The 11,647-nt window shown below is 36.9% G+C and overlaps 2 protein-coding genes across 2 annotated transcripts in view; one reads left to right on the top strand and one right to left on the bottom strand.

The window, feature by feature from the left end:
• Positions 1–854: 854 nt before the first annotated feature.
• LOC106162215 (uncharacterized) lies at positions 855–11,553 on the bottom strand. The gene is made up of 5 exons (XM_013539399.3): positions 9,137–11,553; positions 8,238–8,756; positions 6,772–6,832; positions 3,072–5,302; positions 855–2,112 (listed from the first exon to the last, which is right to left on the bottom strand). Exons 1-5 carry the CDS (start codon positions 11,341–11,343, stop codon positions 1,599–1,601), a joined length of 5,532 nt encoding a protein of 1,843 aa, XP_013394853.2. The 5' UTR covers positions 11,344–11,553; the 3' UTR covers positions 855–1,598.
• LOC106162206 (uncharacterized) overlaps positions 5,567–11,647 on the top strand; it is a 48,714-nt gene continuing 42,633 nt past the window's right edge. Inside the window, exon 1 of the mRNA XM_087012152.1 lies at positions 5,567–5,640. The gene's annotated coding sequence lies outside the window, so the exon portion shown is untranslated. The remainder of the gene's footprint in view (positions 5,641–11,647) is intronic.

Raw genomic sequence — 11,647 nt, 5'->3', positions numbered from 1 at the left:
TTACGTTGTTTAACTCTTTGAAACCAGAGTTGGTTAACCATTTCGATTTCCTTTGTATAAGATATTTGATGTTTGTTGCGCATAGTTACTGAATTTAAAAGTAGCCATTTTTATTTGAAAAAAATCCAAAAAGTGGGATTAGTCGAGCTCGTTAACATACTTATTAACATGGTCTATTTTTACCTTTTTCTCTTATTTCTGATTTTATATGTGTATGATCAAAAACTATCCAAACTCTCAGTCTGCACCCAAGGATCCAGCATATGACCAGGATAAGAAACGTACTGAGACTTCTATTGGAGCCTCCTGATAGGGAGGGGATTAGGGGCGGTTCCAGGATTATTTGAAAGGGGGATCCGCGGATGCGAAGTTGACCCCCCCCCCCCCCCCACTCCCTTGCCATGGTGTTCGGGACCCGATGAAGGGTTCCGAAAAAATTCTTATTTTAGAGGTCGAACGGTGCCATTTTGTACGGTTTTAGAACTATGATAACTTCTGATTTCAAGATGACGTGTCCTCAACATTATTTGTGAAGTTCACACCCTTCACCCTCACCTTAAAACAAAACAATTTTCAAACCCTGTACATTACCTCCTTTGTATTTTTCACAATGTAAAATTGTCTTCGTCTACTGTGCAATTCAGTATGCAAAACTATTTTCTTTGTGACCTCTTCTCCACTTCCTTATCAGAATTCTGGATCCGCCAGTGAGGACCGTATTGGACTAGTATTCAAGTTAAACATTTGGTCCAAATATTGGCGCTTTAACAGCTTTAAAGATTCTTCCAGCAATTTAAACTTTACACTACATATTAACAATATTAAAATGAAAAGAATGACACAAGAAACGTCCATACGACTACAGTGTTGCACTTATTTCTACTTCATTTCGGTTAAAATATCCATTGATGCAACAAAGACATAATATATGATAATAATCCTTAATGTCTAAAATCCATTTAAAATATTCAGTAAACTCTACATAAAACAACAACCTAAGATAATAATTACCAAGATGTGTAAAAAATATTTAAAAAGCTTAACATTGTAGATTAAAAAACAATCTAATCCTCACATAAGGCCAATTACTATTTAGATAATAAATAAATACATTTCCTAAAAAGATGTGTCAAAATCATTTTTAAAATTGTCAGTCGATTCATGTACAGTACAAAAAAAAACTACCAAATCCTAACATAAAGCCAATTACAATTAAGATAATAATTAATAACATTTCCTGAAAAGGTTTTGAACTCCTTTTTAAAATTATGAGTTAATTCAATTGAGTGGATTTAAATTGGTAGCATATACCCACTGGACCAGCTGACTTAAAAGGGATGTCCCCATGAGTTTAAAGGCGCATTTCTTTCAGGTTTAAGTAACAGTCGATCTACTGATCGCAAGTGTCTGGTAGGAACTTAATGAACAACTAGATCATTTAAGTTGGTGCCACTTCATGCGACAACAGTAATATTGTTAATTTCCCGGTTGACTTGCTCAATAAATCCACACAGTTTTTCGATCAGATCTACAATACATAAGCCACAAGTACATGTTATCAAAACAGTACAAAAAAACAAAACCTTCAGTCACATAAGTTAAGTTATCTCGTCTTCATCAACTTGCTCAAGTGGATTATTCACATCAAATATTGCGTCGGAGAGGCGATTCCAGAACAAACGTTGTCCTTCTGGGTTGTCAGTCCACTTTATATACCCTCTTGCCCTAATGTACTTTCGCAGCGATTTCGTCATAGCATCAAATGGCACAGGCTGAAACATAACCGGGATTACTGATTGATAACTACGAGCAAGGGACATCTGAAACTCAAACTCACACCAAGGATTGAGAACGTAGCTCTCAGACAGAACAAGTACTGTTTTCCTGCTGTTTTCCACAGCCTCTACGATGGCCTCGGAAAGTGAAGCACCACCAATGAAATCTCTTTGATCTATGATGACATCAAGTTGATCCTCATCTTCTAGATGACGCAACAGCACGTGCGTCACCCAGTAATAATCGTTGTCGTCATAGGAGGCGTACACGTGACCAGGTGTTGCAGTAATGACACCTCTCTTTCGAAAACGGCGGCGAAGAAGGAAGAAGCGGTATCTAAAATATTAACGGAGTAAAATAAGATTTCTTTATTTTCTACACATATCCGATTTATTTTTTCTTGTGCTACTAAATACCCGATAGCGCGTTACATCGAAGGTGTCTCAAAAACAGTATAGGGGCCTTTCAAATGTAAGTCACTTCACATGTGAACTGGTTGTTATAGTTCTGTATTCTAAGTAAAGGTTTTTGCTGATTCAATTTCTTATGGATAGTTAAGCTGTTTATAAGGGTCTAATTGTACTTCTGAAAGGTTGCTCATTTTTGTGGTGTCTTAATAAAATTTTGACCCAGTATTGTTTTTTTTTTTTTTTTTTTTTTTTTTTTCAAGTTTTTGGCAGAGTCACATTGAGTTTTTTAGTCTGCTTAAAACCCACAGTAGGATTTCGGAAAGAAAAGAGTCAGTGTGCACTGGGCACCAATATATCCGGTGAAACGTGACAGAGAGTCCCCCATAACAGAGAGTCCGCTTCCTATTCATTTGTGCAGGTGAGCCTCGCCCTAGATTTTGACCCACTTAGGTCAGACTATCCCTAACCATTATAACTATATGGAGGGTGAACTTTCTGTTACATAGACCCTCAGTTTCGTTACACCGGCTTTAATTGTATTGTCAACGCCAGTATTGTAAACAATTTAGAGCCGTTTCTATACAAGTGCCACGTGTGAAAGTATTTCTATGTTGTCTTATTCCGTAATCAGCACTAATTTGCCTTATGAATCAGGTAGCTACAGTCACCACACCTTTTTGATACCAATTTATCGTGCCAATGAAATATGAGCATTTAGTGCAAAAGTGGTCGTTCATATATAAGGGAACATTAGAATAGTTGTGCTATTTCTTGAGTCTCAAATATATAACTTTACTGTGTAAAATTGTATTTCGTTCGCATTTTAGATATTTTTAATCAACATGAAATTTTATCCCCTTAACATACACTCGTACTTTAACTTACTTAATATTCCAACGGTAAATGTAAGCTACTATAAGACCACAGGCAACAGCAGATATGCTACCAATAGATGCTCCCAAGGAAAGCCACTGGTTTGATGAAATGATCGTCTGTGGAGAGCTGTCGCATTCCCTCTCAAGTCTTCTCAGGCTACTCTCTAAGCTTGTCTTAGATCCGTTCACGTAGCAAGTGGAGTCGTTGGAGAATATAATCGTCATATTGGAAGAGACAATCCAGTGGAGAAATCCTCTCCCGTCACAAACGTTGCAGTCCATGGGATTGTTGATTACGTTCAAAGTAACATTCAAACTACTGGCATTCATCTTCCTAATGAAGTCCAACTCCGATGTCGACAAGGTAGTTAGTTGATTAGTGCTTATATCTATGAGTTCTATGGAGTGAAAATTTGTCATGGTAAAAGATAATTTTGATATCCGATTGTCGCTGATGTCCAGTCGTTTTAAGGATACAAGATAGCGGAAAAAGTCTTTTGGTATTGTGCTTATTTTGTTCACTGATAAATCGAGGATTTCTAAATGTGAGAGTTGCATTGGATGTAGACCACCTTTAGCAATCAAAGGTCCTAAATTGTTATCTTTCAAATACAGGTATATCAGTGAGATGAAATTATTGAAAAAAGTTTTTGGAACAAAGTACCAACCACCATGAGAAATATCCAGAAACTCAAGTCTATCTAAACCATAAATGACGTAAGGAAGGGCTTTAAGTGGTATGCCCTCTAATTTGAGATATCTAAGCTTGTTTGGAGAGAATAGAATTGACCCCTGGACTGTGTCATAATTGACAATATCATAAGTAAGCGAAGCCCACCAGCTGGTACACCAAAATTCTAAATTTTCAGGCAAACTAACTTTCAAAATCGGGTACTGTAAATCTAAGTTGTGTAAGGGGTCTTGATGTACTTTGTGCAAAGGACTTACATGTTTGGCTGGTTCTAAAGGTACCTCTGGACGGCCATACCAAAAGGAGTATGGTGGAATATCTTGGGCAGTCACCTTAGTTGTGTCATGAAGATTGTTGTCAATCCTTAAAAAGACTAAGTTAGGAAGTAATAGAAGTGTACGGGCTATAGGACGCCAACCATTTATGTCTGAACCATTTTGTAAGGAAAATAAAAGGTTGTTACCAGACAAATCTACATATTCTAAATGAGTCAGAAAAAGAAGATTTTGATAGTCAAACGCTTCAATTCTATCACGCAATAATTCCAACGTCTTAAGTGATGTGTTTTTCAAACAGTGAAAAGTGTTAGCAGACACAACCCACTGTGAAACCGGCGCTTTCCCTTGTTGTCTTGAAAATATGTTGCACAAGCGAAGTGATTCTATTGAGGTATTCTTGAGGTCACAGATAAACTGCTCGACCTCTCTCACTGAGATAAAGTTAGCAACCTCAATGTCCAGTGTTTTCAATTGAGGAAATGAAGACAGTGTACCGTATTCTACACCGCTAAGTCCACAGCCTATGAAAGCCAGACGTTCGATAGGACAATTTTTTAAATTGACAAAATCGCGTCTTCTTAGGTATGTTTTACTTCCATCTCCTTTGAACATCACAGTTCGAAGTGACGTGAGATTGCTGTAACCAGGACCAAATCTCAAATTGTGCCAAAGTAGACCTGGAATATACAACTGTTGCAATCGATGTAAGGGAGCTATTGTTTGGTCTAAATAATCCTGCTGCACCAGCGCGCCGGTGCTCATTTCTCCAAATATCAGAACTTCTAACATTGTTAAATTGTGGAACAAGTTCACGGGGAACGCTTCATAATCAAAATTTGTGCCTGGATGAAGTGGAGACAAATGTAAGTGTTCTAAATTCCATAAACCTGCAAAACTATCCTCATGAAAGTGTGTAATATCGTTCCCTCCGACGTACAGTACTTTTAAATTCTCCAGTTGACTAAATGCGTGCGGTGGGATCTCAGTCAGACCGGTGTAACGTAGATCCAGCACAGTTGTGTTACGTGGAATAAGTATATCGAGGGACAGGGCACGGATTGGACTGTAAGAGCAGTTGACAATTCCCAGTGACAAAGACGTAAAATCACAATGACACGGCGCCGGGCACCTCTGAGCCTTGTATCCGCCAGTACTAACAATGACAGAGACCAAACACCACTGATACAGCAAAAAATAACATTTTCTTGGCACTGGGAAAACTTCCATTCTCGACATTCTCGAATCTTTATATCCTACTGGTAGCCAAGAATACTAGTATTACTGAACTGACACCCTTGACGACTGATGTGCTTCCCCATGCCCCACCTATTTTTTCTTTACACATCTTCTTACATCTGTTATGACACGTACGTAGTGCACCTTCCTGGTCCCTTGTCTTCATTTTTCCCCCTAATACCTGACAACTATTTGCTGCTTCTCATGTTTCACTTTCCTGGTATTAGTACTGTAGATTCACATGAATTGAAAGGACATTCTTCCCGTTTCGTTTTCATTCAAAATACGAATAGTTTTTTATGCTGTCAGCCAAACCACAGTTTATATATAGACCTTTTGCGATGATATCACTACATCCACCCCGAGTTTCAAATGTAAGTGATAACTTTTTTTCTATTATTAAGATACTGGAACAGTAATGGAATCTCAATAGTAAAGCGGTTGCCTCTTAAATATTCACGATTTGTCCTGGCATTATGAACGATTTTTTTTTCAAAGAACCACTACCATATACATGTGTTTTCTTTGCTAGAGGCCAGATGAGTGATGTTGTATATTCCATACATAAATTTTTGCTGTGCATGAATGTGCAGAGAACTAGCAAGAGCATGCAAAGACATATCTTTGAATGTCTAGTTAAAATCTATCTGTGACATTGTTAGAGGATATACATGTATAGATTCAAAAGCAAAGATATCCTATGAGGTTTTAGTGGCCCTTTTCTTCTCTTTTTTATGCCTAGCACCTGATATAGGATTAGCTAAACTTCTTTCATATTCACTTCATGTATAATTTTATGTATATTTTTTGAAAAGTTATAGACATGTAACTATACACTGTGCTACATAACAAACTTTCTCTAGAAAAAAGGTTGAAGTCTTCCATCAGAGCTCATTGAGGATTTCAGTTAACTTCTAGAGGGATGCTTAGTCATCATCATGTTATCAGTGACAAGCCATCAGCAACAATGGAAGCGTGACGTCTTATACAAATGGTCTATACAGGCCTCTGTATGATTATAACGTCAAATTGCTTATCATGTTTCACTCAACCGGCACAAACCCTCGAGCACACCTTTCTTATGCACTTTTTTTATTTGATTATAACTTAGAGAATCCATGCGTGTACACATTTTTGTTCGCCCACAGCTGTGGGGGATTCCCTCATGTACTCCCGCTCCTTATGATTGGATAGCCTTTGTTGTTGCGTTGGATAAAACGAGTTTTAATACTTCAATGAAGGTCAGGCTTATTGAAGGTACAATTTACTCCTGAGTAAAATGCTGCATATTTCTACTTCTACTCAACATCAATATTTTGTCCTGTGAAAGCCTGTACTTACAAGTTCAGTTATTCCCAGTCTAGTTCCCACTCGCCCAATAAATATCTGCTACTTACAAATAAACATACGTGTTGCTTATGAATAATTATAAAAACGAAAGAGGAAGTAGAATCGTCGGAGGAATTATGTTTTTAAGACAATAATGCATGGATTGTTTTTAATACCTTCTTCTCCCATCTCCCATCTGGATGCAGGGAACAACAATGACATGAAATACCAAGGAGCCTCAAAAAAAAAAAAAATAATAATAAAATAAAAAGCAATTCCCAATTTTTCCTGACATCCTTAACATTTTTCCAGCTACCACGTGCACCAATACATACATGTTTCAGGGGCAGCAATATGCTATGTGGTTTTGATGGCTTTTTTCTTCTCTTGCTCCAAGCCTAGTATGTACATGTATAAAAACCTTTTTAACAAGTGTCTTAAACATAATTATTTCTTTCGTAAAAGATTTTTAAAAAATTAAAGTGAGAAATGTTTATATCAAATTTCTCTCAGGCTTTAATTATACTTTAAGAACAGTGCTAAGCCTCTTTAGGTTAATCGCCGTGCATATTGTATTATTAAATAATATTGTGCTAATAATAATGAAAGATTCAATTTTCCTGTTTCCATAGGACTATCCGTTACAACTGGATACAAGAGTCGGCAAAGGCGAAAAGTAATAGAGTGACGGCACAAAATATGTATTAATGTATGGCATCTACATATTAATATGCATTTACTTCAAATAACTTAAACTGTCACACAATTGTTACAAATCCTCAGATGTATCTTTCTCTCTCTCTGTTCATTTTGCGGAATTAAATAGGAAAACACGTACCTGTACAAATCTTTTGTTCGCCAACAGCTGTGGGGAATTCCCCGTTTACCCATCAAACTTTATGATTGGACAGTCCTTGTTAAGGTGGTACATAGTAAGTATATTGACTCTTATATAAGGGCAATATTAATGCAGAATTATTTTTTTACTTAATATTCTTGCAATCGCTCTATTTATTTCTCATCAAGTACGAAATGATATACTCACTTCCGCATATAGAAAGAGAAAAAATCGACTTAAGGTTAAGTTTAATTCAAAATATTTTTCACATATTTACTACTTTCCACAGTAATCTCGAAATAGGATACTGTTAAACTGTGGTCGATTGATGTATCCATTGTTTCACTTCTATCCACAAAATGCCCAACTATTTCGCAGCCAATAAATGCGCACTTATTAGTTTTAAAATCTTATAGAAGTATTGATTATCAATAATTTTGCATTTAAAAAGTAAGCTCTATTACCCAAAATTCTATATATTGTCATTTATCTGAACTACTTAAAACTCACTTCCTCCCCATTAACAAGTAATTTTTTGTAAGTTTGTTGCCATGGTATTCTAACACTCAATTTTTGTTCACCATTTGGTGTTTTATAGAGATCTTTTACAAATATATTATATATATACTTCTGTATCCTTTGCATACCTCAGTAAAGTATGTATTATGCTAATAGGCGATGGTAACATTACATTTGCGTCCAGATGTTTAAGAACAGGAAAACAAACTACGCTTTTAGTCCGTAATATACAGTGATGGAATATATTCAATACACAACAGTATAAAACCAAATTTCATCATCTACATGAGTTCAGTCAATTCATCTTTCTCGGGTTGCGTAAGTATATTATTCTCATCAAAGATGACGTCGGAGAGGCGTTTCCAGAACAAACGTTGTCCCTCTGGGTTGTCAGTCCACTTGATATACCCTCTTGCCCTAATGTACTTTCGCAGCGATTTCGTCATAGCATCAAATGGCACAGGTTGAAACATAACCGGGATTACTGATTGATAACTACGAGCAAGGGACATCTGAAACTCAAACTCACACCAAGGATTGAGAACGTAGCTCTCAGACAGAACAAGCACTGTTTTTCTGCTGTTTTCCACGGCCTCTACGATGGCCTCGGAAAGGGAAGCGCCACCAATGAAATCTCTTTGATCTATAATGACATCAAGTTGATCCTCATCTTCTAAATGGCGCAACAGTACGTGCGTTACCCAGTAATAATCGTTGTCGTCATAGGAGGCGTACACGTGACCAGGTGTTGCAGTAATGACACCTCTATTTCGAAAATGGCGGCGAAGAAGGAAGAAGCGGTATCTATGAAATTGAGAGAAAAAAACAAATAGGTACTCGGGAACCATTACAAATGTTTTACTGAAACGTTACACTTAACGTTAAATAACTTTTTACACATACTGCTGACACACGTTTCAATGATTTGTGTCTTTGCATTGATTATTAGTTTTCAATGGATGACTTAACTATATTTTATTTTAACTATTTCATTTTATATTCATTTTAATACTGTATTTTCTATATCCATTCGTTATGCTTGGTTTATATTGCAAAGAGAGTACAATAAACATTATTATATATAATCACAATTTTTCTGTGTTAAATTCTATTTTGTGAGCACTTTCGATATATGTTTAATGACTATTAAATTAAACCTTTTTACCACTCACAAGTCAACTTACTTGATATTCCAACGGTAAATGTAAGCTACTATAAGACTACAGGCCACAGCAGATATGCTACCAAGAGATGCTCCAAAGGAAAGCCACTGGTTTGATGAAATGTTTGACTGTGAAAAGCTGTCGCATGCCCTCTCAAGTCTACTCAGGCTGCTCAATAAGCTTGTTTTAGATCCATTCACATAACAAGTGGAGTCGTTGGAGAATATTGTCGTCATGTTGGAATGGATAATCAAGTGGAGAAATCCTATCCCGTCGCAAACGTTGCAGTCCATGGGGTTGTTGCTCATGTTCAAAGCAACATCCAAATTACTGGCATTCACATTCCTAATGTGTTCCAACTCCGATAACGATAAGGCAGTTAGTTGATTAGTGCTTATGTCTATGAATTCTATGGAGTGAAAATTTGTCGTAGTAAAAGATATTTTTGATATTCGATTGTCACTGAGGTCCAGTCGTTTCAAGGATTCAAGATAGCGGAAAAAGTCCTTTGGTATTGTGCTGATTTTGTTCACTGATAAATCGAGGATTTCTAAGAGCGGAAGATACATGGGATGTAGACCACCTTTAGCTAACAAAGGTCCTAAATTGTTGTCTTTCAGATACAAGTAAATCAGTGAGATGAAATTATCAAAAAAACTTTTTGGAAGGAAGTAAACACCATTATAAGATAAATCCAGAAATTCTAGCCAATCTAAGCCATAAAATGGGGCACAAATAGTTTTTAAATTCACTTCCTCTATTCTGAGATATCTGAGCTTGTTTGGAAAGAAATAAAAAGACCCCTTAAATGTCCCACATGGGAAAATATTATTATTATGTGTAGCCAACCAGCTTACGGACACGTATTCTAAATTTTCAGGCAAAATTATTTTCAAAATTGGGAGCTCTAAACGAAAATCATGTGTTTTGTGGGTTTTGGTTTTGTGGGTTGGGCTGGCATACGAGTATTTAGCTGGTTCTAAAGGAACTTTTGGACGGCCATACCAAAAGGAGTTTGATGGAACATCTTGAGATGTCACCATATGCGCGAGATTAATATTGTGGTCTATCCTGCAAAGAGTTAGGTTTGTCTTTAACATTTGGGTAAACATTCTTTCATATCTAACTAGCTCTATTCCATTTTCTAAGACAAATAAAATGTTGTTACCAGACAAATCTAAATATTCTAAATTAGTCAGAATATTTAAAATTTGAAAGTCGATTGCTTCAATTCTATTGTGCAATAATTCCAATGTCATAAGTGATGTGTGTTTCAAACATTGAAAAGTATTAGCAGACACAATCCACTGTGGAACACTTGGTTTCCCATTTCGCCATGCGAATATGTTGTTCATGCGAAGAACTTCAATTGCTGTATTGTTCAGGTCACATATAAACTTCTCGGCCTCTGTGATTGATATAAAGTAGGCCAACTCTATGTCCAATGCTTTCAAATGTGGAAATGAAGACAATGCGCCATATTCTATGGTGTCCAGTCCACAGTTAATGAAAGCTAGCCGTTCGATAGGACAGTTTTTTAACATGGCAAAGGTGTGCTTTCTTATGTTCGTTACATATCCAACTCCATGAAACACCACTGTTTTCAGTGAAGTAAGATTGTTGTATCCGCAACCAAATGGTGAATCTCCTCCCAGAAGACTTGGAAAGGTCACCTTTTGCAATTGATGCAAGGGAGCTAAGGTTTGGTCTATATAGCCTTGTTGCACCTGTACACTGATGCCCATCTTTCCGAATATCAGAACTTCTAACAAGATTAAATCACGAAACAAGTTTGCAGGGAATGCTTCATAATCAAAGTTCATGTCCGAGTGAAGTGGAGACAAATCTAATAGTTCCAAATGCCATAAACCTGCAAAACTATCCTCATGAAAGTGTGTAATATCGTTCCCTCCGACATACAGTACTTTTAGATTCTCCAGGTGACTAAATGCGTGCGGTGGGATCTCAGGCAGACCGGTGTACCGTAGATCCAGTACAGTTGTATTACGTGGTATAGGTATATCCAGGGGCAGGGCACGGATTAGGCTGTAAGAGCAGTTGACAATTCCATGTGACAAAGACGTAAAATCACATTGACATGGCGTCGGGCATCTCTTTGCCTTGAAACCTCCAGTACTAACGATGAAATTCATTACACACCACAGATACAGTATAAAGTAACATTTTCCTGGCATCGTGGAAATTTCAATTCTGGACATTCTTTTCATGCACAAAAAATACTTCTAAAATGCCCCTCATTCAGTCACATTCTCTTTTAATATACAATGAAACTCTCTTCTTCTTAAGATGGGGCCAAATCATGGCGACAGGCTTTTCACAGGCTTTTATGTATGGGCTACCTGAACATTCATCTTATCTAGCATATCGCATTACTCTTCCTTTTTGATTGTGACTAGGATTGCTTTATACACGAACAGTTCACTAAATATATTGCTTTCTCTGGGCCACTTCTCTAATATATTTTTCTTCCTGGTTTTGCAGAGATCGGTTGACATTTATTAAAAGAAAACT

The sequence above is a fragment of the Lingula anatina genome, chromosome 4 (genome assembly GCF_051362555.1).
Source record: "Lingula anatina isolate TDL-2025a chromosome 4, LinAna3.0, whole genome shotgun sequence".
NCBI classification, from domain to species: domain Eukaryota; kingdom Metazoa; phylum Brachiopoda; class Lingulata; order Lingulida; family Lingulidae; genus Lingula; species Lingula anatina.
The sequence above is the reverse complement of the archived record's forward strand: the minus strand, read 5'-3'. Positions and strand labels throughout refer to the sequence as shown.

Coding starts and splice junctions, on each gene's coding strand:
- LOC106162215 (XM_013539399.3), bottom strand. CDS start 11,343: ATGAAAAGAATGTCCAGAATTGAAATTTCCACGATGCCAGGAAAATGT. Junction 6,833..8,237: donor GATGAATTGACTGAACTCAT/GTAGATGATGAA, acceptor TTTTTTTTTGAG/GCTCCTTGGTATTTCATGTC. Junction 5,303..6,771: donor ATGGGAGATGGGAGAAGAAG/GTATTAAAAACA, acceptor CAGTAATACTAG/TATTCTTGGCTACCAGTAGG.